At 38.2% G+C, this 27,429-nt stretch overlaps 1 protein-coding gene across 2 annotated transcripts in view; it reads right to left on the bottom strand.

Annotated features, from left to right (window-relative positions):
• Positions 1-2,798: 2,798 nt before the first annotated feature.
• Positions 2,799-27,429, bottom strand: part of ZNF277 (zinc finger protein 277) — a 135,431-nt gene continuing 110,800 nt past the window's right edge. For both annotated transcript variants that reach the window (XM_043872236.1, XM_043872237.1), the window contains exons 6-12: positions 21,760-21,870; positions 18,831-18,963; positions 10,269-10,336; positions 8,110-8,206; positions 6,376-6,418; positions 5,088-5,262; positions 2,799-3,647 (exon numbers count right to left, since the gene is read on the bottom strand). In XM_043872236.1, the coding sequence (XP_043728171.1) occupies positions 3,461-3,647; positions 5,088-5,262; positions 6,376-6,418; positions 8,110-8,206; positions 10,269-10,336; positions 18,831-18,963; positions 21,760-21,870 (814 nt within the window). In that variant the 3' untranslated portion in view covers positions 2,799-3,460. The remainder of the gene's footprint in view (positions 3,648-5,087; positions 5,263-6,375; positions 6,419-8,109; positions 8,207-10,268; positions 10,337-18,830; positions 18,964-21,759; positions 21,871-27,429) is intronic.

A 27,429-nucleotide genomic window follows, 5' to 3' on the forward strand; every position in this document is an offset into this window, starting at 1 on the left:
TACTATTATCGTGAAGTGAAAAGGAAAGTGAGTCACTTAGTCGTGTCTGACTCTCTGTGACCCTGCAGCTTGCCAGGCTCCTTTGTCCATGTAGCTTAGTTGTGTCCAACTCTTTGCGACTCTGTAGCTCACCAGGCTCCTCTGTCCATGGAATTCTCCAGGCAAGAATACTGGAGTGGGTTGCCATTCCCTTCTCCAGGGGATCTTACTTGGATCTAACAGGGATCAAACCCAGGTCTCCCTCACTGCAGGCAGATTGTTTACCATCTGAGCTACCAGGGAAGTATTATTACCAGAAATAAACAAATACTGAAGGGAACTGGACTACCAGACTAAGAGCAGTGGTGAGGATACATACCTCTGGCAAGCCTCCTCAGCACACCAGAACTTCTCCTGCTTTTGATTGGTCCAGGCTTCCGGCAGTAATCTTCTCTGCTCTGCCTTTTCCAGCAATAGTGGATATGTCCTAGTGCCTGATTTCCTCACTATACCTTTCTAGAAGGAACAGCTGAGTTTGTCACAGTGTAACTTATTTCTTAAGTTGATCCCTGTCCTTCCCTAACACATATAGGCTAATAGTATGTGTCGGATCTGATGCTTTCCTTTTTTTTTTTTTTTAAAAAAAACTTAACTCTCCTTTCTGGTCCAGACAGTGTTACCTTTCTCACCTAGATTTTGTCTAATGGAGTCTTGTGTTCTGAGAGGTAAGTTACTAGATTCTGGTCTTCTCAAAGGCAATCATTGTTAAAAAAAACACCTTGGGCACTCTCACTTTTCTGAGTTAGATATTCAGCATGGATTTTTTGACTGGGCTCATGGCCAATTCAGGGTTGTATTTCATTTATCATTGTCCTGGTCACTCGTGCCTACTATGTTTCGCCTTTCTTGTTGCCTTCATTTAGAGTCTTAATTCTCAAAATTTCTCAGGTGTGCTCTCTCTGGGCACATTATAGTGACATCTGGAAACTCCTTTAATAATCCCATGAATAGTTTACTTGCATTGGACTGCTATTCCCCTCTCAAGTGGTCCAGACTTTCAGGTACATTTGGCACCGCTGTCCAGTCTTGAACGAACAGTTCCCTAGGGGTTCTTTCCAAGGACGCTCTGCATGGCTCTAACAGAGCACCTGCACGGTAGTGGCCTGTATCTGTGCTCCGTGCTCCCTCTGGGACAGTTAGTACAGTTTGCTGAGGCTTTGCTTATAATTCTTATTCAATTTCCTTGGAACTAAGTTAACTATTTCTGTCCTTATCTTCCAGATGATCCCACCAAATATCTACCAATTTAAGAAATAATCTCTTAAATGAATGAAACTTCAAGTACAGTATCCTGTCCCTTCAAGTACAGGACAGACATTGAAAGTCTGTCCTTCAATTTCACTTTTCCGTTAATGTCTATTGAATCCGTTCTGCAAGATCTCAACTTTATCTCCAAAAAAGGTTTCTCCTTCTAAAGCCTAGTTACCCTTCACTTATTTGTTCTCATCCTGTCATTGTTCCTGACCTGAGACTGAAGCACATTCTAGGAACACTCCAGACATTCCCTGATTTCCCAAACAGATCTGGTTTCTAGAGACCCAAGTTTCTAGGCACAGGATAATCACCTTCTTGACCTTTTTTCTTTTTTTAAAAAAAGATTTATTTATTAATTTCGTGGCTGTGCTGGGTCCTCGTTGCTGCATGCGGGCTTTCTCTAGTTGTGGCAAGTGGGGGCTCTTTATCGTGGTGCACGGGCTTCTCACTGCGGTGGCTTCTCTTGTTTCAGAGCACAGGTTCTAGGTGCTCTAGCCTAAGTAGTTGCAGGACGTGGGCTCAGTAGATGCAGTTTGCAGGCTCTAGAGTGCAGGCTTAGTAGTTGTGGCCCATGGGCTTAGCTGTTTCATTGCATGTGGGATCTTCCGGGACCAGGGATTGAACTGGTGTCCCCTGCATTACATGGCGAATTCTTAACCACTGGACCCCCAGAGAAGCCTGACTTTTGTTTTATTTAAAACAACTTGTGTCTTTAACTTAGACAGTTTTTTCATTCAATAAGGGCTCCTATTTATTATTTGCTGGTTTTCAATGAAAAGCCTTGTTATGGGTGCCTGCATGGGGCCTTGGCCAGAGCTCATAATAACTTACAATTCTAGTCAATTTTGGATCACATAGTGGGAGATTAGTCTTGAGATTCTGCACAGGTCATACCATACAACTTCAAGATTAGTCTTGGGGCAATGCCTCCATAAGTTGGCATTAATAACTGAAAACTAGAACTTCAGAATGGAGACACAGATGTAGAGAATGGACTCGTAGACCCAGGGGGGGAAGGAGAGGGTGGGAAAATGGAAAAAGTAGCACTGACATGTTATACACGCTCATGTGTAAAATGGACAGCTGGCAGGAAGCTGCCATCAGTTTGGTGCTCTGTGATGGACTGCAGGGGTGGGGTGAGGGGAGAGAGGCTCCTGAGAGAGGGGATATATGTATAATTATGGCTGATTTGAGTTGCTGTGGGGTAGAAACCAACACAATACTGTAAAGCAATCTTCCTCCAATTAAAAAATAAATTAAAAAAGAAAACGAAAACTTCAGACTCCAGTGCTCTCGAGCACCCACGCTGTAAGGAACCCATTGGTAAAGAAATGATAGAATTAGAAAATCACCATTTTGCAAGCCCTAAAAAAGTATTCTAGATAATATATACCAATGGACACTAAAATGGTTTGATGGCAAACTTTATAATGGTGCTTCAAACTGACAGCACCAGATGCAGCAGACTAAACACACTTTTCAACTAGGGACAATGGAAAACATGATACTAAGAAGATATTGTTAATTTTATTTAAATGTTATCATGCTATTGTGGTCATGTTTATAAAAAAATGATACTCATCTGTTAGCCATGTACACACTGTAGGGGAAAGTGAAGTTGTCTTGAAGTTCATTTTTAAGGAGTTTAATAACTCTAGGTGGAAAGCAATAATAATAATAATATAGTCAGATCTTGATTATCCCCAAATAGTGTCCAAAGCGTGCATCGTCCAGGACTTTGACCATTGCTCCTCTCTTCTGCGGCTCCTCTGATGGTCACAACATTTACAGCTGACCCAATGTAGTACAAAAAGCACACATCTATCAAATTTTGTGACTTGTTGGATGAAGAAAGTCTGTGGGGAGGAGGCTGAAACTACTGGTTAAAATCAGATTTATAAATAATTTGAACATTTCATTTCTTTCTGATTTACATGTCTTCCTTATTATAGATATGAGTTACAATGATTACATAATAAAACTTTAGAGCCAAAATACAAAAAGCCTTCATTTTATTTAGTTTCTACTTTACTTTTGGAAAAAAAATCATTTTTTAAAAGTTTATTTTAGCAAGGACTAATCCTTTGCTGATGTTCAACTTTAAAGTATTCTTTCGTGTCTGTCTCATAGGAGAAGACATGAAACGTTCCTTCTGTGGCAGTTTCTTCTAGTTTTTCAAGGACTCATGTAGTAGCAACTGGTTCAAAATACTGCTTTGTTTCAAAGCATGCAGTTTAGATGTATCTTCACTAATGATGGCAATATTTCCATTTTGTTCCTGAGCTGTCAGGTCACTTTCACTGTCAGACAGTGTACAGAGCAGAGTGTCATTTTCATAAGTTGGAAAGTAATACCTGAAAACAACCACAAATATACTGAACAACCAAAACTACAGATTATCTAGAAAATTTCTCAGCAGTTGAATGCACACATTACTATAATTTTGCTGGGTTTCTTTGCCAATAGTTTCAACCACATTTTGCAAAGGCTGTAAAGGATAGAACTTCGGAATTAATTTTACTTTGACCTTTATTGGCTGACATCAGTTTTACTAGTATCTTTGTTAGCTGGCATTTCAGCCTTTGCTTGATATTTAACATAACAAGATACCATCTTAAAAGGTAGCCTACTCTACTATCAGGCAGCTCTAGCTATTAATTTAATACCTTCTTGTATAAAGCTAAAAACGACATTCCTCTCATTTCTGTTCAAAGGTTTCAGTTCTCCCCTAGGGATAGTAAAGTTCAAATACAGTTACTCTTTCATACACTACTCCTTCAAATATCCAATAAAAACAACTGTTTCCGAGTGTGGGGTTCCCCCCACCTCCAATCTAATCATCACTATTTTCTTCATTATAAATTTAAAAAATTAAAAACATCTACGGAATTTTAAGTCTACTACTCTGGTTCCTTCTCTGGACAACAGACTCTGGAGTTAACTCTGAAATATAAAGGTTTTGACTTGTATAAGAAGAATTATAGGAACTGGGTCTCAGGTTAGTCCAGGACTGACTCTGCCTCTCATAAATCTGAATTTTCTAAAGAGGAAAAACTAGAGCTTTTTGCCTTGACTCCTGGGGGCTCTGATTTAACATCCCCTGAGAATAGAGGTATCTCTCTTGAGCTGGAATCCCACAACCTCCCAGAGGTTCCCTCAACTGAGATTATCCAGAGTGATTTGAGAACCATCTCAGAAGGCGAGACTGGCAAAGGATACCTGGGAGTCTGAGACCATCTCAACAGGTACATACTAGAAGAACAAATGCTTGATGTTTTTAAAAGCGCCAGGATGCAAAATATGCATCAAAAGCCCTAGTAGTGGTATACTGTATGACACAGTAGTTTTATGTCTAGGAGTTTATCTAAATGAAATAATTATGTAAGTGTGCAAAAATGCAGGCATATGCATCTATTTAGAAGAGCAAAACATAAAAATCCTAAACATCTAGCAAATTAGGGTAACATCCATACAATGGAATATTTGGCAACCATTAAAAATGATTCAATAGATGTGTAGTGGATATGCTTTTAAATACTTTCTTAATAAAATATAACTTAAAAACCTATATTTCTATACCTATATATAGCTATCCATATCACTACACCATAAAATGTGAAGTAGTTGATTACATCTGTAACAGGGAGATTATTTTAAAAGCAAGGTTTTTGAAGATTTTTACTTTTTACCATAGATTTGCATTTATTTTTTATTTAAGTTTAAAGGAATTAAATAAATGGATGAGATAATGGAGAAGGAGCAAAGAAATATATGTCTGGTTGAGCAGAACTCACTGTGGTTGATCCCATGTCTGTTTTTCAGGAAGCAGCGAAGTATGTTTAGCTTCTTCCATATGAATCCTTAAGTCTGCTTTGGACCTGAACTTCTCATGGCAGCCATAGCATCTACATTGGTGAATCTGCCTCCGAATGAAATTGACCAATTTCACTTGCTGATAGAAATTCAATCCTGAAAATGACAGTATACAGGATCATCAGACAGCTGACCAGACCCATTTTTGCACTGTTACAATTTTTTTTAAAAGAACCACTTCTCTTTATTAACCAACCTGAAGAGGCAGTGCAGATTTAAAGCAAAATAATAGATAGAAAATAATAACAGCCAGTACTTATATAGTGCTTATGTACCAGGCACTGCTCTAATCACTTCTCATGCATTGATACGTTTAATCTCCACAATACCCTACCACATAGGTGTTACCGTATCCACGTTATACACCAGGAAACTGTCCAAGGCTGCACAGCCAGTAAGTGGTAGAGCCAGGATTTGACACCAGGCTGTTGGCTCCACAGCCCATGTTCTTGACTATTAGCCTATTACATACACAACACATATACATGTCTGTAAGAGCTATAAAGTAAAGTAACACTTTCAAGAGTCTAGGAAAGTAGTCGGTGAGTTGAGGGGTGGGACGTGAGCTTTTATGGTCTTGGATATATTAGCAAGTCAGTACTTTACGTCTTCATGACACTAATATTTCTGTCACAGTGATCTACTTGGGTACATCTACAATAAACACTCGAACTACACTACCAAGCAGTGCAGTAGGTGTTTTTCATTCACTATCCATTCTCTACAACATTCTGCTGAGCTGAGGCCCAATGTCACACAGCTAGTAAGTGCTGGAGCTGGACTGTGAACTCCAGTCTGACTTCAAAATCCATGCTTTTTCCCACTAGCCCCCTCCACTTTACGATAGATATTAATCATTAACTTGTATGCCCTCCTCCAGGGGATTTTCCCAACCCAGGGATCGAACTAACGTCTCTTATGTCTCCTGCAGTGGTAGGCAGGTTCTTACCACTAGTGCCACCTGGGAAGCCCTGTTTTATTTGACATCATATATGTAGGAAAAAAAAAAACTATAAATCAAAACCATAATTGAATGTTGTAGTTCAGACTGTGAATCACTGTTTCAGGCAGTCCCACTGAGACCATCTGTGGAGAGACACATTTTGGCTGTACACTGTCCAATCACAACTGCAGAACATAGGCATCGTTCACGGAATAGTGTATGAAAAAAAGCAGCATCATGGAAAACAATTTCTGAATCAAACTTACCAAGTTCTGACTTTATTTTGAGGAGATCAAATTCATGTGCATCCTAAAAAAAGGAATGAATGTATCTGTGAGCATATAAATTATTTAATCTTTCAGGATGAAAGTATAAACAGACAGCTTACTCACAGGAGTTTGAACACTGCAGAACTCAGTCTCAGTTCATCATCTGTTTTCAAAGTCTTCGAAATCTACATCCAATTGCTTTATAAAGCACAGTCCAAACAAGTCATGTCAATCAGTTAAAACATTTTAGTTGTTCACAGCTTCTCTCTCCAGTTTTTATTATTTACTCTGTATGCATTCTGCAGTCTAACAAAAGGGTCCTCAGTCTCTAGGTAAACGCAGACCTACTGTACTGTGTGTCTGGACTAGAATTATGACTATAGGTCCTTTGCTTCACAAGTAGATAGGTAATTTTAAATATTCTGCTTTTCCTTTTATACTGTCAAATATGGTGTTTAAACCTGCAAGTTTCTTCTCACTCATATCTTCCCACAAATTACATGTCTTTTGATTTTTACGATGCACAGGCTTATTTTTATTCTGTTCCATTCCTGCAATCGCCCATCTGGGTAAATGCTTCAACTTACAAGCTTACAGAGAATAAAGACCGTCTAACTCTCTGTGAAGGCATTCAGTGTAGCATCACAGGCAGGATAATTAAGAATTCCATGATATGTTATCACTTAAAGTGACTCAGCAGAGGTTGAGGACACCAGTCAAGGATCCTGCAAAGGGAATTCTTACGCAGGATAGAGGGACCAAGGCACCTTTCAATTCAAAGAAGTTAGGATATTGTGAGATTAGGATATTTAAGACTGGAAACTATACACATGTATTAGTGACAACCTGCTTCAGACAAAATAACTCTCCTTTCTCTTGAGTAAATGTCCACAGCCTTTTGAACACCTTCCAGGTCCTTGTTTTACTGAACTAAGAACAGTTTTTATGAATGAGAATGAAGGTGGGTCAAACAGGAGAGTCTGCTCCACGAGTAAAGAGCTGAGTGGGGGGATGGGAGAGAGGGCATATCAGAATAATCCAGTAATATTTTTCTATTATACTCAACTCAGCTCCCAATATAACAAAAGAATAGCATGCAGAAGAGAAAACACGAACTGGAAATGTCCTCAAATTTCTTCTCCTCAAATCCTGGTAACTGGGGGGGCTGTAAAACCACACCCTGGTCCCTGTCCACCTCCATGGTTCCGCACCCTCAGCCCTCCCAAGGGCTCTGTAAATGGCAGCTTTCTCTCTCCTGCTCTCCTTGTTCACCAGCAGGGGAAGCACTGGGAAAGACTCAGAACCTGCCCACACCCCGGGTACAGACTCAGAAGCTGCCCAACCCTGGGTACAGACTCAGAACCTGCCCACACCTCGGGTATAGACTCAGAACCTGCTCACACCCCGGGTACTGTTAATCGTGGTTGCAGATCCAACAGGTTAAGGCAGAACTATCTCATAAACACCTCAGAGGTGGGATGGCATCAGTGGTCTGTGAAATATCAAACTAACAGTCCACCCAGGTTCAGTGAATTCCATTTAACTGCCCCGAGTTCTGCTTCTCTTTGATGGACCTGCCCTGACTCCCATTTTGCTTACAGCACTTTAAGGAAGGGGAAAACAATCAAGAGACTAAAGGTATAAATGACTAAAGGCATGATGAGGTTGCAGTAATCATCAACTTCTCCCTGTCAAAACAAAACAAATGTCAAATGAATCAAAGTATCTCACCTCCATGTGGACACATAATTTCTCAATTGTTTCTGCTTGCTTTTCACAAAACAGGCAGACAGCAGACACAGGGTGCTCTTCCCAATCAGACCAGTCACTGTGTTAAAAATAAAACAGCAAACATGGAGCTTCAAGGGTAACTGAACAGTGACCTGGTATTACTTTCTGCTCCCTAAGAAACCCTGCCAGTCCCTTTCAACTCTGACATTTCTGTAAAGACTGTCATATTATATTATGACTTTTTGATACAATTTTTGAAATTCAAAGCAGCACCATGAAATTAATATAAATAGCAAACAGGTGCTGCTCTATTTTCTTATATTTGCCTCTCTTTCTGAGCAGCTATTTCACTACAAAATCAGCACCATGTCTTTCTGAGACAACCAGATTTAATTTGCAGAGAAGACATATCAGGAGATGGGATGCTCTCTCATTAACTACAACCACTAAGTGCGCATGCTGAGAGGTGCAGTCATTGCTGAGAGTGTGTTTCTGCATGAAAAATGGCGTATTTTAAAAAGGCAACCTTGTATCTTTCATGTGGGAAGTACTGATCATTTTAAATGGGGTAAGTGTTAAATTTGATGGCAGATATAAAAAAGCATACAGGGCCTTTTTTTTTTTTTTAACCACTTTCTCCCTTCCTTGCATTTATTTTTTGAGATACTGTCAACTTCTTGTCACTGCTAAACCAGGAGAAGCAAAATCCCAGGAGAGACAAAAGGCTGAACAGCTTTGAGTGAGAGGAAGATGAATAATGGGGAATCCTTTTAGGTTGAAAAGAATACTTCTTGAGCTTATAATTTCAAGCAAAGAAGCTGTGAATGTTTTAAGTTAGTCATCAATGGGATGAACACAGAACAAAGTTAACCGCAATTTAGTTGTTAAATTCTCTATTCTAACAGTAAGAAGCATGAAGAGTTCAAAGATCATATCAGTTTAAGGTCTAGGGATCAATGGACTAACGAGTAAAGAATTTTGGAGTATATTTTTCTCTGAATTATATATTACCTGTGTGTTCAACGATCAGCTGTAGTAGCAAAACACTATTTAGTTGGAATAACAGTTGTTTTAATTATGTCCAACTTATTTTGGTGTTATCATTAATTTTATTGAAGTATAGTTGATTTACAATGCTGTGCTAGTTTCAGGTATGTAGCAAAGTGATTCAGTTATATGTATATATTCAGTTATATATGTATATATATATATAAAATCATTTTATAAACATATGTTTTTAATAAAATATCTGATAAAAAATCTGGTATTTTTATCAGATTCTTTTCCATTAAAGGCTTTATTACAAGATATTGTCTAATCTCCCATGTTATACAGCAGAACCTTGTTGTTTACCTATTTTATATATAGGAGTGTATATCTATTAATGGCAAACTCCTAAATTAATCAACCCCTTTCCCTTTTAGTAACCATAAATTTGTTTTCTATGTCTGTTAGTTTATGTTTTGTAAATAAATTCATTTGTGTCATATCTTTAGATTCCACATACAAGTGATATCAATTGATATCTGTTTTTCTCTGACTGACTTTATTTAGTATAATAATCTCTCAGTCCATCTATGTTGTTGCAAATGGCATATCATTATATCATTCTTTTTTATGGCTGAGTAATATTCCACTGTTTGTATACCATATCTTCTTTATCCATTCATCTGTCCATGGACATTTAGGTTGCTTCCATCTTTTGGTTACTATAAATAGTGCTGCTATGAATGTTGGGGTACATGTATGTTTTCAAATTAGAGTTTTCATCTTTTCCAGATATATGCACATGAGGGGGATTGTTGGATCATATGCTAGCTCTACTTTTAGTTTTTTAAGGAACCTACATAATGTTCTCCACAGTAGCTGCACCAATTTACATTCTCATCAAAAGTGTAGGTACCCTTTTCTCCACACTTTCTTCAGCACTTACTATATGCAGACTTTTTGATGATGGCCATTCTGACTGGTATGAGGTATCAAAAGTTATTTTGATTTCAAGTTTTGGCTATATTACATGAAATGATGCATGGCTTACAGAAAGGGTTCTCTTTCTTTTTATTCTATCTTTTCAGAATGGCAACTTAAAAATCAAACTAAAGAACTAGTTTCCTTTTCTTAAAATACTGTGATTAAGCACCATCAAAAATAAGTCTTACTCTTCCTGATGCTCTAGCAACTCCCGATCATCTTCTAGTTGAACTTCTTCCCAAGATTTTCCAAGTTCCTTTGAAGGAAGAACAGAGGGGTTAGAGATAAAGAGGGGAGGTGAAGGGGGAAGAGGGGAGAGGAGAGAGAAAGTAGACACTGAACTCGAAACAAAACAAGACAGTACCTAAACGCAAACGGTTTTAAAACAACATAAGCAGAATATAGCAAAGCTGTTATTTCAGGGTAAGAAATGATATATTCTAACTCAAAGTTTAGGATTTAGGATATATCCTAAATGGTTAGGATTTCAGATATATCCTAAATCAAACATTTAAAAAGCATGTAACAATGTTTAATAACATTTTAATATGCTTTTCTTTTTTGGAGAAGCAGAGGTAACCTTTCAGTCAAATTCTTTTCTCTTAAATGTAAATTAGCATTTCTCAGCCCTGGATGTACACAGGAACCTCTTGGGAATCTTTTAGAAAAACCACTAATATCTTTTGAGAGAGACCCTCCTAGCTGGACTCTGTTTCCATCTGAGGTTCCCAAAAGTCAATTTCCCAGACAGCAGCCACAGTGAACTTTCTGCAGGGTATCTCGCTGTTTGTCTAACCCCTCCCAGGGCTGCTCACACTCAAGACAAAATTCAGAGGTCTTCCCATGGCTTATAAGGCCTCCATGGTCTGCCAGGCTCCCTCCCTATCACTGTGTTCCAGCACTTTTTCTCATGCTTAGCTGGCTCTGGTCAGACCACCCTTTGGTTCTTGCTTGAACACAGCAAGCTGACTTCCACCTGGCTACTTCTACACTTGTTGGCATCGTTTGCCTCACATATCCTAACACAGCTCTGTCATCCTGAATGTAACCACTTCTTTTTCTGAACACTGTCTAAAACACCCCTTTTTCAAGTTACTTTTTATTCTGCTAGGATGCTTTATTTTCCTTCAAAGCATTGATCATACCCTGAAATCATTTTGTGGATCTGTTTTCTTATTTTCTGTCTTCTGCACTAGAATGTCTGTGAAGACACGGGTTTTGTTCACTTATATTTCCAGAGTCGGGCATACAGCGGGTACTAGAAATTATTTGAGTTGAATTGTAACTGAAAACGTCTAAAAAATGTGATGCCAATTTAGATCTTACTTCAGAAGTTTTGTGCATGTTGAGTAAATAGTTAATGTATAAAAATCACATGGTACCAGGTAATAGTTGGTACTCAAATATCTACTCAAATCCTTTTTATCTCTTACAGTTCATGGAGGAGTTCCACCTTTGCAGGGCTATGTCAGACAAATTTAGTCATAGTTTCAGCAAAACTTAATGCAGTGATGAGCAGGAATGCTTTCTTTTGGCCCAACCATGTCTCTTTTCTCCCTTGAGTCATTTTTTCTTTCTCTTGGCCTTTCTTCTCTCTCTACTCAATCTTCCTACTGTGCCATGCAAAAACAGACACTGCATTAAAGAGGGATACAGAGAAATATTACTGGGCACTTTTCCAAGCAGTTAAACTATGGTAACTGTCAAGTCCAACCTCACCTGATATAATACAGATATTCCTGTTTTATATCCTTTTCTTTTAGAAAAACATTACCAGAATTCACTCTCAGTTAGAAACATCTTCTCAAGGAAGGTACTCATTTAACTAAAAACAAAGGACTACAAGAGCCATTATGATTTAGACAAAAAGAAAATCTATCATTCGTCAACTTAATGAGAGGTTTTGCAGCTGTCATTATCTATGAGCTAAATGATGCATAAACTCAGACACGCAGAGATTTACCATAACGTCATTAGAGACAGTTAATTTGGACTCCATAATGGACTTCCCAGAGTCGTCATGAAGTGTCTAAGCATCATTATGAACAGTAAGAATGGCCTCACCATTGCCAACAGGATTCTTATTAGATAGAATTTTTGGTGATGAATTAAATCTTTTATGCACTGGTTGGTCTCTTTGCACATGGACTCAAGGCCACTGCTGCAAGATATTACTCAAGGATGGGTCATTTGGGGTATTACCATTCAACAACACAGGCAAATGTTACTTATCAATAAATGTTTTGAGCCCAAAATGATGAAAAATATCTTTCACTGTCAAACTTCCAAAGTCAAAGCATTACTTTACAGCTTTCTCAGTATTGAGTACAACACAGGGATTTATCTAGGCAATACAGCACTAACCATTTACCGCTTGAGAACAAAATGGAACTCTGTGTTCATTAGTATAATAGGAAACAAGTGATTTGAATGTGACAGTGGCTGAGACTTTCCTAGAGTGCTCTGCCTTGGTACAGTTATATGTATGATTTATTATAAGAACAAGACACAAAGAGAAAAAAAAATTTAGTCTCTGATTAAGACACTGTGCCTACTAATGAATCATATCAGGAAAGAGAAGAACACACACACAGAAAACAAAGTTGGGAAGGCATGTCAGTAAAGATGTTCAGAACACCTCCTCAAACCTCTGCATCAGATGGCTTATGATCAATGAGAGGGTGGGAAAAAACATGGGTAAAAAAGGTCCCTTTCACCCAGCACCCTTTCATCCCTAAAACTCACACACTTATACATGCTTACACACAAAAAAATCCATCAGAAACAGAGACAGTGTTTAAATGTAAATAATTACAGTAGAGAGAATTATAACAAAACTGAAAAACAGGTTAAGAGCCTACTTGTGTTGGGGCTTCCCTGGTGGCTCAACAGTAAAGAATCTGCCTGCCAGTGCAGGAGACGTGAGTTCGATCCCTGGGTTGGGAAGATCCCCTGGAGAAGGAAATGGCAACCCATTCCAGTGTTCTTGCCTGGGAAATCCCATGGACAGAGGAGTCTGGTGGGCTACAGTCCATGGGGTCACAAAGAGTTGGACATGCCTCAGTCACTAAACAACAATTTTTTGTTACAGATGGGTTTGTATATTTTAAAACTAAAAAAATTTAAATAAAAAAATGATACCACTGCAAAAATACTTCCCTTTAGTAAAACTCAGGCCTTGAACCATGAGCACCTACAGAACATGTAGCTGAAGCCTTGAAGATGATGTTAAACAGTCTGCTGCCCTCTGAGGCAAGAGTATTTGAAAATGAAACTGCCTGGGACATTCTCCCCTTAGCTGTTCCCCCCACCCCAACCTCCATTTCATTGAACCCTTCTGTTTGTGAGAAAACAAAGCATGAACTCTAAGTAGATAATTTAGATTATGCAAAAGACCTTTAATATATTTATTTGCAAATCTATCAGTATTTAAAAACTGATATGAATTATTAAACAGGAAAATTATTTCTCCCAAGAAAGAAGATGGAATCTATCAATTTGCTGAGCCCAAAAGGGACCCCAAATAGCCTCTTTGTTTGTTGTTTATTGATCTCCCACCTTTTATGACTCTCAGAGTGTATCTTGCCAGGAATACCCTGGATGCTTCCATTACTGCTGGTCTAAAAATTCTGTTCTGAAGTGGGACACTCTGTGGGTGCATGACTCAATTACCGCACAGACCTACAGGAGAGGTCAAAACATTAATTCTGCACACACCATTACAAAGTGTTGAAATTAATGTGCTTACACATCTGGTTCTCATACCAATCTCTAAGTTCCTTGAAAGTAGCAGCTGTTCTGCCATATTTTTCTTTCTGTTCCACCAGCATCTGGTACCTGGAAAGCACTCAAACATTTGTAGAATGTATGAAGTCAATGAAATTTCTTCTGAAGGAAAGAGGATGTGAGAAATGGATGTGCAGACACTAGCTACTAAAACAACAATTCAATCTTTTGCCTACATCCACGTACTCATGTCAGTTTTTTCCCTCAGAGGAATAAACAATGAATGACTCTCATTTCTGTTTTCCTTTTTTTCTTCTTTTTAATCCTTAAAAAAAAATAAAGCAGGAAATCCCTGGTGGTCCAGTGGTTAGGACTATGAACTTCCACTGCTGTGGGCCTGGGTTTGATCCCTGGTTGGGGAACTAAGATCTTGCAAGCTAGGTAGCGCAGCCAAAATTTTATAAAATAACAATAAAAAATTGACCTGCTCTTTAAAGTCCTTAAGAAAAAAAAATGTGTTTATTGCTTAACTAAACTTTTAGAATAGTTTACTCTTGATAATATTTATTTTTCATTAATGAAGTCTAAAATAAAACTAAAATGAAAAACCATTGGCCCTCATTTTTCTCCAACTATACACTATTAATATTTGGAACAGTTTTTTAAAATATATTTAGCCTATATATTTTTTATACCTTTATTTGTAATATTCCAAGAACACTATTAAGATTAATACTTCTGATAAGCACTCCTCTAGCTTAAGGCACTGATACATCTTTAGAGATGTTATTAGCTTTTTCAATTCTTTCCAAAGGTTAAGTTTACATCATTTCCAAGCTATGACAAACCTAGACAATGTATTAAAAAGCAGAGACATTACTTTGCTGACAAAGGTCCATATAGTCAAAGCTATGGATTTTCCAGTAGTCATGTATGGGTGTGAGAGTTGGACCACAAAGAAGGCTGAGTGTCAAAGGATGATTGCTTTCAAACTGTGGTGCCTGGAGAAGACTCTTGAGAGTTCCATGGATAGCAAAGAGATCAAATCAGTCAATCCTAAAAGAAGTCAACCCTGAATATTCATTGGAAGGACTGATGCTGAAGCCGAAACTCCAATACTTTGGCCACCTGATGCGGAGAGCCGACTCACTGGAAAAGACTCTGATGCTGGGAAAGACTGGGGTAAGGAGGATAAGCGGATGACAAAGGATGAATCAGTTGAATGGCATCACTGACTCAATGGACATGAGTTTGAGCAAACTCCGGGAGATAGTGAAGGACCGGGAAGCCCGGCATGCTGCAGTCCATGGGGCTGCAAAGCGTCGGACACGACTGAGTGACTGAACAACAACAACAAGGCATCATAACACTTTCTAAGTTTTTTTAAAAAAAATCTTTCCTATGCTTTCCCTGGCAGTTCAGTGGTTAGGACTCTGAGCTTTCATTGCCAAAGGTTCAATCCCTGGTTGGGGAACTAAGATCCCATAAGCTGTGTAGCGTGGTCAAAAAAGGAAAAAAACAAACAAAACCAAAAAATCCAGAAACAAAACACTTTATTGTTTTTGGCCTCAATGGAAAAGCATAGAGAGCTAAGATGGTTAGGGTTGTGGGTTAGAGCCCTTAAGGATTCAATTAAAGTCAGCTTTACCTTTACCATGGGTCATCTTCTCCTTTGGTATAAACGATAATAGGCAAAGGGTGTGTATGTGTGCAGATCATTAAGAATTTATCACCATTAACTGACCAAATCCCCAAACCAACCCAAAGTGTAAGAGGTGGGTACTGGTACTATTTCAACTGTAAAAACTGAGGAAAAATTGAAGGAAACTGATGCAGAAAGCTTTAGCTATGTGACCCTGGAAAATTAACTTCTCTATGCTCTAGTTACCTCATCTATAAAAGAGGATAATGACAAAACCTGTGTCACAGGGAGGTGGTTAAGAGTAAATGACTTAATATAAATACCTAAGACAGTACCTGGCACATCCGTGCATGCGTGCTAAGTTGCTTCAGTTGTGTCCGACTCTTTGCCACCCTATGGACCATAGCCCCCCCAGGTTCCTCTGTCAGTAGAATTCTCCAAGCAAGAATACTGGAGTGGGTTGCCAAGCCCTCCTCTAGGGGATTTTCCTGACCCCAGGAATGAATGTGGATCTCTTATGTCTCCTGCATTCTCAAGAGGGTTCTTTACCTCTTTACTAGCACCACCTGGGAAGCCGGTACCTGGCACATAGTTGGTACTCAAAAGCTGCTAATTAAAACCAAACCAGGGAGAATGGGTACGTGTACACGATGTACGGCTGAGTCTGCTGTCTACCTGAAACTATCACAACATTGTTAACCAGTTACTTCCCAATACAAAATGAAAAGTTGAACCCCCCCACCAAAAGCCTTAAAAAAAAAAACTATCAATATTACCCTGAAGTGATTTAATTTTCATTTTATATGTTATTAAAGCCTTTACATTCTCCTGAAGTACTTCTTTCAAGCCATGATTCATCCCACATGAAATCTGGGCTCTCCGTGGGCAGTACAATCTAGCACGCTCATCTAGAGCCAGCTGGTCCTCACGGATAATTCCAGTTTTCCCAGCCGCACTATTTGATGCCCGTATTGAACTTTTCTAAAAATGCCAGCAAAATCTGAGTGAGCAGTTTCTCTGAAGTATCCTCTAAAAGATACACACCTCCAGCTATGTACAATGTTCTGCTAATCCTAAACTCTTGACTATTAGTTTAAAAGAACCCCAGAAGGAAGTACTAGTAAATTGCTTCCACAGCTTCCTGCAGTAGCTGAATATTTCTTAGAGCTAACACTGAAGTCCATTCCCTGTTAGATTGGGCTGGGCCCTGAAGTAGCGTTTGCTCTATGAATTAATGACTGAGCGATTTCAAGAGAAGATTGAAAGACTCAAAGGGTGCCTTTACCTTTAGCTAGTTGTAAAACATTTGTAGCAAACCACAGCAACCTCTCAGAGACAATCTTTAAACACATGCTAACCTTATTTCTCAAGGGGAATTTTATTTTAATATGCTAAGGACTGGTTAGAACAGGCAAAAATTTTATCCTAAAGCAGAGACTTCCAACATAATTCAGAATATGTTTTCTGTCCAATAGATAAAATGGCTCATTATTATCAATTATGCCTTTTGTGGCCAATGGATTTGGATTAAAATTCTTTCAAATTAAGAGCAAAAAACACTTTCTATTTGCTTTAGAAAGCTGTCAGAACTGGAACTCCTCATCTTTCTATCAATTCCAATGCAGAATTACTTAACTCCTTCTCTTGTCATGAGTAGTCTTGTTAGAGAACCACTGACTGCAACTGCTAATCCTAGACAGGCACGATAACAACCACTTTGTATGAGTTATCATAAACAACAGGAGGTCCTGGGAAGTAATGTACAACTAACAAGTTACCACCAACTGGAAGAATTCAGGAAAGGTCAAAAGGAGAGAGGAGATGCCAGTCCATATGTCCTACTAATTTCCCAGAATCCTTCCTGCTGAAATCCATCTTAGCTGAGAGATGTGCACGCCACCAGGAATACCCATGAGTCAAAATGATTGGCCACAGACAACCAGGAAACTAAACCACTTACCATAAAACCTGAAACTGTGAGCCATGTGGCAGAACAGTTCTCCTGGGTTCCTTTGCTGCTCTTCCCCTGGTGCCCCTTCTCAATAAAGTCTCTTGCTTTGTCAGCATAAGAATCTCCTTGGACAATTCATTTCCAAGTGTTAGACAAGAGCCCACTCTTGGGCCCTGGAAAGGGTCCCCCTTCCCACAAGAGTTTCCTTCCTTTGCTATGTATATGTAAAACAAAAATCAGCAGACTGGGTGCAGGGCTGGTAGCACTCTCCAGTCAGTATGTCAATAAAAAATCTCTTTTTAAATTTCCAAATGCACCTAAAGAGAAGGACATTTGCCTCCAATTGAATACCTCTTCTTACACAAAAAGGACTGTAATCTACAGAGGCCAGTAAATGGTATGGAGGTTTCTGGGCAAGGAGAGTTTACAAAGTATTTAAAATCCTTGACATGGTAACCCCATCAATCCATCATATATATATATATTTGGTGTGTGTGTGTGTGTGTGAAAGAAAGGCAAAGATATTTTAAAGGGGGAAAAGGTCATGAGTGAAGAGACTATAAATGATTATCTAGCACAGTACCCAGCACACCCAGAAAAGAATTTAGAAAAGAATATAGAAGTCCCTGTATTAATATATACAGAAGTATATAGTATACTGGAGAAGGAAATGGCAAACCACTCCAGTACTCTCGCCTGCAAAATTCCATGGATGGAGGAGCCTGGTAGGCTACAGTCCATGGGGTCGCAAAGAGTCGGACATGACTGAGCGACTTCACTTTCTTTCTATAGTTCCTTTTGGAGAACGAAATGGCAACCCACTCCAGTGTTCTTGCCTGCAGAATCCCCATGGACAGAGGGGCCTGGTGGGCTACAGTCTATGGGGTTGCAGAGTTGGGCACAACTAAGCAACTAACACACATACATACATATAGTGTACGGAATATAATAGTATATAGAATATAGAAGTCCCTGTACTCAAAGTGGTGGTGGTGGTTTAGTCACTCAGTCGTGTCTGACTCTTGCGACCCTGTGGACTGTAGCCCTCCAGGCTCCTCTGTCCATGGGATTTTCCAGGCAAGGATACTGGAGTGGATTGCCATTTCCTTCTCCAGGGGATCTTCCCAACAAGTAATAGACAATAAATGGGTGGCAATGTGTGGCTATCCAGATGTTTTACATTTATTTACTTGAGCAAGATCCCTACGATTTCTAGAGACACAACCTTTTTACTATATAAACAAGTTCTAGAGACACAACCTTTTTACTATATAAATACCTGGCAAACTAAGAGACAAATCAAATCACGTTACCTTTTGTAAACTAACCATTTAAAAATTAACCATTGCTTCAAAGTATCCCTCAACCACATTTTGATGTTTGTAGACAGGCAATCAAATTTTAAATTATGAAGAGAAAAGAAAGCCTTACCAAATAATTGATGACATAAAATCGGTCATATTCTCTGTTCTTAGGATTGATCCGACGATGCTGTTTTTTCCTCATATGATCTTTAAGTGTATTTTTGTCCCTGAAGGTCTTCTCACAATACAAGCACTGCAAGCTACAAGAAAGACACAAACACTGAGATTAAATAAGTCCCTTGAATAGCTCCTGCAGCAGACCTTTATAATTATTATTATTATTGGGCCTTAAAATTTACTCATTTTTTAGGTCTCATACAGTTTTCAAATGGGATATAATATCTTTTTTGGAATCCCTCTCCCTTTATTCATTTGGCTTTAAAGGATGTGTATTGTGGTTTATTTTGTAGTTGGCTATACTTGCCAACTTGGCTATTTAGTCAAAACTATGATAAAGGTATCAATCACCCAAAAATGATTTTGGTGCTTTACTAATTGAATTGAAATATCTATTCTAAAAATGAAAATGAAGGTATGTTCTTCGTATAATTATAATGATAACCCGCACTGGCTGCTTCCACTGAGTGTAACGATTAGTCTGGTTTGGCATATCCTGTGACCTGATTTGCAGGGTTTAACTCCTAGCTCCAGCTGTGGGACTTGGTCAAGTTACTTGCTATCTCTGTTACCACTCATTTTCTGATCTCTAACCTGAAGATAACACATTTTAGAGTATACTTACGACAATGTATACAAATAAATTCATAACCATGAGACTAATTTACACAAAATATGAACAATACATGAACACATTTAAACCATGCTTTATTTATATATATATATGAATAAAATGCCTAGCATATTCATGGCACACAGTAAGTGCTACTTTTACTATATTATCATTCACATGTACCTTCTGCTAGAGTATTTTCCCTAACTGGGAATCATTACCTAATGAGGCAGTAATGACCAGTTTTGAACAGATTACTAGCAAAATGTCTTTTCTCATACTAAGCTGGACAGTTGATACTGCCTGGAACTTCTACCCAACAGTCATAAGAGTTCTACTTTCTAGTCACAAAGAATTCATGAAAACACTAAAATTATAACTGAGCAGGACACTGTGGGGCATTCCCAGGACACAACACTTCCACCATGTCCTCTGTCTGCCTCTTGCCTGTAGAAAAGTTGTAGTCTTCCAGGCCTCCCCTGACTCACAAAAGTCTTTCTCAAGAATTAATGATTGACAAGATAGGAACATGTAGTGACAAAAACAGCAGTTGGGTCAGGAGAACTTGCATGAATTTGAATAGTAAATCAGCCATATGGCAGTCATGGCATCTTTAGTTCCTTCTTGAAGTACCTGAAGACCATGGGCACGTGGGCTCCAGATCTACTGGAACCTGAGGATTGATAATGTTAACCCTTGTGACACCGGCCTGTTACCTCAACATCAATCAATCAGAGAACTGTACATAAGCTGATCAAACATCCTGTGATTATCCTCCCTCAACTTGCCTTTAAAAATGCTTCCCTGGACACAGACATAGAGAACAGATGTATGGACATGGGGTGGTGGGAGGGAGGAGGAAGGAGAGGGTGAAATGTATGGAGAGAGTCACATGGAAACCTGTGTTACCATATGTGAAATCGAGAGCCAGGGGGGATTTGCACTATGACTCAGGGAACTCAAACAGGGCCTCTGTGACTATCTAGAGGGGTGGGCTGGGGAAGGAGGTGGGAGGGGGTTCAAGAGGGAGGGGACATACATATACCTATGACTGATGTTTGGCAGAAGCCAACAAAATTCTGTAAAGCAATTATCCTTCAATTAAAAACTAAATAAATTAAATTAAAAAACTGCTTCCCTGAAACCCAGTAGGGAGTTCTGGTCTTCTGAGCACGAGCCACCTGTTGTCCTTGTGTGGCCCTTGCGAAAACCTTTCTGTGTTAAACGGATGTTTTGGTGTGCTTGGTCTCACTGTGTGTTGGGCACATGAACTTGGGTTTGACAACAAAATGACTGAAATAAGTTTTTGTTGCTATTTTGAATTCTTTTCCATCTTTACCAAACAACATCTCAATTATTTTTTATGCCACAGAAGTAACTATATTCTTTTATAGCAATAAGTTGATTAAGGATATTCATTACTGCTAGTCTTGCTAGAGAACACACCTGGTATTATTTTATAAATGAAGGATCATTCATTAAAAGAGTGAAGAGACCTGTTTTAATGTACTGTTGATACCAGAATATGAATTTAGAATTTTATAGTAGGTATTTCTTGCTCAATGTTACGGCTCCAAATGTTGTGGGCTGAGACACCACATTATTAGTACTATATTTAAGTGAATAAAGTTAGGGTTTGAGAGTAAAATCTTGAGCCCTTCCTTAGAAAGAAGAGTGAGCCCACATTTTGGTGATGTAGAGAATTTTCTTCCCTATTTCTACAAGTTAAACAGTCAGAATATAACCTCAAGAAAAGTGGAGTGTTATGATATATAAATGTAAATTAACACTAAAGTTAAAAAAATACAAGCAGGATGCTATGTTTCGCCTAAAGTTGAAAAATGTCTAGGAATCTGACTTTACTAAATGTGTAGAATAATTATAGAGAGAAGTATAGAAATTATGAATCCAAAGTGAAGAACAGTAGTTACTCAGGGAGATACTAATGAGGAAGGGAACAAAGGGAGACTCAAGGGACATAGTAACATTCTCTTTCTTATGCTGGTAAGTATATTTTTCATACCCTATATAACATACCTTATAGTGGTATATACATTGTTTGCTACATATGACATTTATATTTAAAGGTGACTAAAAGGCAATATGATCTACACAAAATAGACTGTCATATAAAATGGGAACTCCTCCAACGTGAGAAATGAGAAAATTCTATTTTTTTAATTACTTGTGACTATTAATTTTTAAAAATTCAGTGGAGTCCGAGGTTAAGATAGCTTTAGGCTGTGTTTCATAAAGATGTACTTACTTGTCAAGCTTTTTCTGTAATGTACACAGAAATTCACTGCAGTTTACAATGTTGTCTGGCAATCCAATGTTGAAAGCATGTTCTCTGGCCATGTGGTTCAAAAGAACAGATCTAGGAAGAAATTTGAGCCATCTGCATTATTTATAACTCATCTAGGAACAAATCAGGTCAGAAGTAGCATTTATATAATGATAACAATACTAATTAGAAGACAAGCAAAGGTTAAACACCGCGACATACCAGAGTGGGTTACTATTTCCTTCTCTAGGGAATCTTCCCAACTCAGGGATGGAACCTGAGTCTCCTGCATTGGCAGGTGTATTTTTTTTTTTACCACTGAGCCACCAGGGAAGTCTATGTAATAGTATGCATAAACATATCAGTTCTTTAAAGGGAGTCCACAATCTGTCACTGAGCAGGATTACACTCTACTGGTGAATTGAGTATCTGTCCTTTAAACTATTAAATAAATGTGCTTTGCCTACTCTTCCAATTAATGAGGAAGCGACAACCGCTCAAGTGAAATATATAAACAAATATAACCCAGGATCACAGATATTTAGTTATCTTATCATTGGATGCAAAACTGGAATCCACAGTTCACATATCTAATTTCATGTAAAGGTTATGATAACTTGCATACACAATGACCATCTTTTGATCAGTTCATGTATAGAAGGAAAATTTTAATTTATGTAATATAGTGTAACTTTTACACAGAAAAAATCTTATGTGTAAAATACATACTTTGGGTGTTTACCATAAATTTAGTTCATAAAACAAAGGTGACAGTTTTTGGGAACTTATTAGTACACATACCAATGATAGACTATGTACAGTGACATTACACAGTTTATTTTTTCTAGCTTGTTTAGACACATAGCTGGCCCCAAATTGCTTTCATTGTTTTTTTTTTCTCTTCAGAAAGTGAAATATAGCAACCACCTTCATGAAAATGTTTTGCTTTTTTCTTTACTATATAATAGATACATTTATGAATCTCATAGTTCATATGTCCATTTGTAAAATCACTTAAGTATTACAGACAAATATGAATAAAACTAGTATGTGCTGGACTACTCCACAGTACCTTCTGGGCCTGTAAGGGGATCCCCCAGGGACAGCCCAGACAGAGCTGGACTTTTCCAGGGGTTCTAGGCATGAGGCCCAGGCTGAGGAAGGGTCCAGGCAGAAGCAGAGGTGGGGTCCTCTTTCAGGGGTTGGGATGGGTGAGTGGCAGGCTATGTGAGGCAGACGGTTGGAGAGCTTCCCCTAACCTCAAGGCTGTACTGGGGCAGAGTTCAGTGCCTCTAGATCCAGACCCTATATTGTACCTGGAAGGATTCAGCAATCATTAACAGCTGGTTCAAGGCCTATGGATGAATTAGGAGGATTACTTCACCCTAGTCTGTGTGGCATTAGGATCTCTCACTTTTTTAAGAGTTGTACTGAATGTACTTATAGGAGATTACTACTCTCATTTCTCTGGGACCTAAAGGCTTGATATCTAGGGTTCATAAGTTAGGAGATGGGAGCTAAGCCAATGCATTTTTCCTCTCTCAAATATTTCTCCCTTGTTTCATAGTAGGAATAAAGGTTTCCCTACATAGTTAAACAATGTAGTTTGCCTGAAGCAGTATCAATTGGGATAAATGATAGATTGGCCACAAAACTTAAAAGGAAAATCTGGGGAATGAGATGATCATAGGGGATTTTCAACAAAGTTCAAGCACCGTTCTAAGTATCTAGAAACACACATGTGCAGGGCTGTGTGCATCCCAAGGAAATCCCTGAGAATACCCTAATCTTTCACCTGTGGCTGACTCTGAGACTCTACACAAGCAGGGAGTGAAGGTTAAGGCAGAGTTGTAAACTGATGGAGCACTGAAGATAGGTCCCAAGTCAAACACAGAACTCCTTGTCAAAGGGAAGAAGGTACGTTTTCTCAAGGCATTTAAGTAAATTGCTGCCATATCATTATTGAACACTGAGCTGAGTATATATGTTCAGCAGCCATACCTGACAAAGAATACATGCTTCAGAGAACGAGTTCAGGACACTCACTAAATACACAAATAGCAACAACAAAAACTCTGGTTGGGTAGGGGACAAATCTAACTTCTGTAGTTATCACATTATTTAAAATGTTGAGTTTTCAACAAACAAATTACAAGACGTGCAAAGAAAAGAAACTATGGTCTACCATATGAAAAGAAAGTAGTCAGTAGAAACTGTCACTATTTCTGAGTAAGCCCAAATGTTGGACATAACAAAGATCATAAGATAAATTAGATTATAAAAATATGTGCAAAGAACTAAAGAAAACCATGACTAAATAATCAAAAAAAAGGTATGAGAAGGATACCCTGACCAAAATGGGAATACTAATAAAAAGACAGAAATTCAACAAAACAGACAAATTCTGGAGATGAAATGTATAGTAACTGAAATGAAAAATTCACTAGAAGGGCCCAAAAGAAAATTTGAACTGGCAGAACAAAGAATCAATGAACTTGAAGATCAATTGAGATTTTCCAGTCTGCGGAAGAGAAGAAGAAACAATGCTGAAAATTAAATTGAGCCTTAGAGATTATTACATCTACCAATCTATGTATAATAGGATTCCCCAAAAGCAAAAAGGATAGGGGCAGAAATAATATTTGAAGAAATAACAACTAAAAACTCCCCAAATTTGATGGAAAACATTAACTCAAACATTGAAGAAGCCCAACAAACTTCATGTAGAATAAATCAGAGAGACTCATACCGAGAGAAAAAATGAAGATGAAATCAAGACATTCCCAGATAATAAAACCTGAGAAAATTCATTGTTAAAGGACTTGGCCAATAAGAAACTAAAACAAATTCTTTGGGATAAAATAAAATGATGCTAGATAGTAATTCAAACATACATTAAAAAAATAAAAAATAAAAACATACATTAAAAAAATAAGCACCAGTAAAGGTAGTCACATAGTCAAATATAAAAGGCAGTATAAATGAATTTGTTTATAAATCTTTTCTTCCCGTATCTGATGTAAAAATAACTGCATGAAACAAAAATTTTAAAGACATGTTAATGAGCTTATTATGTATAAAGATGTAATTTATGTGACAACAACAGCACAAAGGAGTGGGGGAAAAGCAATCCATCTTGGAGCAAATTTTTTGTGTATTGTTGAAATTACACTGGTATTAACCTGAGTTCAACTGTTTTAAGTTAAAATCTCAATTGTATTCCCCAGTGAATTATAGTGGATAGTGAGTGGACCACTAGAAAATAACTCAAAAAATAAGGTAAAAGAAACAAGGGAATTGAAATGGTGTGCTAGAAAATGTCTACTCAACAATAAAGAAGGCAGTAATGGAGGAAAGAACTTCTTAAAAACTTAATAAATAAAGTAAACAGCAAAATGGTATAAGTAAATCCCATCTCATCAGTAATTACACTACAATAAACATAAATATAGGATAGCAAGAATGTACTCGTTTTTCTATCCTTGACCATTACCCACGCCATATGTTTTTCTATTCTTTTTGTGCCTGGGCTGGAAGAACACAAATATAATCCCCAAACATTGCTAATATTGTGCATAGCTAGAATCAGGTTATATTGTTAATCTTTCATTATAAACAGACCTTTTCATAAATAAGAGCTGCAGAAGGAAAGAGGACATTTTATAAAAATAAGACATGCTTATCTTTATCATTGGTTAAAGTTACCTGGCAAGTGGTGCAGTGATAAAGAATCTGCCTACCAACGGAGAAGATGCAGGAGACACAGGTTCGATCCCTGGGTTGGGAAGATCCCCTGGAGTAGGAAATGGCAACCCACTCCAGTAATCTTGCCTGATAAATTCCATGGACAGAGGAGCCTGGCAGGCTACAGTCCATGGGGTTGCAAAGAGTCAAAGAGTGAGCACCCACACATGCACGTGCACTTGGCTGTATGGTGCAAGATAAAGCAAACTTCTGTCTCTGCAACAGGCTGACTGCCTTTCTCTGTCAAACTTTCAATCCTTATATCCTGATACCCATGTATCCCTGAGTTTAATATAAATCATAAGGATATATATTTCAAATCATGTCAGTATCTACATTTATCATAAAATCTTAAGCTATAGAAAACAAAAATATTTGTAGATTTTTAATACCAGAGATTCTTAATAATAGTCACATGGCTCCTCACTGGGTTAATAATAGTCTTAATGTTAAATCAGAAATAACATGTTAAAAGGAAGTAGCAGTGCTTGGTAAGCTTTTTGATAGGGAGGTGGTCCTCACTTCCATCCCCATAAATCTTTTTGATATAGACAGTGTTAAAAGCATAATGACTGGCCTTGGCATAGGTTTTCCTCTATGCTAACTGATCTATATGAGTATCAAATCTTCATAACTGGTGTTTTCAACATTGATGCTTCATCCAAACCCTTTTCTAAATTCAAACAAATAGTCACCCTCTCCTTTTCCATGTTTTTCAGACAACAATGTCAGTTACTGTGCTTAGCCGTTTTTTTAAAACTAAAGACTGCTTTCCTTCAAGTGGGCAGCAGAATGGTTGTCCACTCTAGGTTGTCACTAAAACTATTCCCATTCCCTAGAGGTTACAACTTCATGACTTGTATTTAAGTTAATGTACACTTGTAAATATTACTGTTGTATAAAAAGAACTTAGTCTGGTCTTTGTCTTTGGCTCCAGGCACTGGACCTCAAAAACCCTCGAAAGTTCTCTAAGATTACTTTTGTTATGCCAATAAAGTGACTTGTGGTAGGCTTCTAGAATGCTTCAGAATGGGGGTTGATTGCCAGAAAGACTAAATAACTAAGTGATCAAAGTTTAGGAACCCAGAGCCACCCTGACCTTCAGAAAGGAGAGAGGAACTGGAGACTAAGTTCCATAATTAAATTAAGTATGCTCACATAATGAAGCATGTAAAAATTCTGGATACCAAAACTCAGTGAAGATTCTTGGTTGGTGAATACACTGACATGCCAGGAGGTGATAGATTCTGATTCTTTGAGAAGGCACAGAAGTTCTGTGTTAAGGATCCATCCGGACCCAGCTCTACATGTCTCTTAATCTGACTATTCCTGATCTGTATCTTTTATGGTTAACACTTTTCTGAGTTTTGTGAGTCATTCTAGTGAATTAATGAACCTAAGCAAATTAGAAGCACAAGCTGGAATCAAGATTGCCGGGAGAATTATCAATAACCTCAGATATGCAGATGACGCCACCCTTACGGTAGAAAGTGAAGAGGAAGTAAAAGCCTCTTGATGAAAGTGAAAGAGGAGAGTGAAAAAGTTGGTTTAAAGCTCAACATTCAGAAAACTAAGATCATGGCATCTGGTCCCCTCACTTCATGGGAAATAGACGGAGAAACAGTGGAAACAGTGGCAGACTTTATTTTTTTGGACCCAAAAATCACTGCAGATGGTGATTGCAGCTATGAAATTAAAAGACGCTTACTCCTTGGAAGGAAAGTTATGACCAACCTAGATAGCATATTAAAAAGCAGAGACATTACTTTGCCAACAAAGGTCTGTCTGGTCAAGGCTATGGTTTTTCCAGTGGTCATGTATGGACGTGAGAGTTGGACTGTGAAGAAAGCTGAGTGCTGAAGAATTGATGCTCTTGAACTGTGGTGTTGGAGAAGACTCTTGAGAGTC

This window comes from Cervus elaphus, chromosome 18 (genome assembly GCF_910594005.1).
Source record: "Cervus elaphus chromosome 18, mCerEla1.1, whole genome shotgun sequence".
NCBI classification, from domain to species: Eukaryota; Metazoa; Chordata; class Mammalia; order Artiodactyla; family Cervidae; genus Cervus; species Cervus elaphus.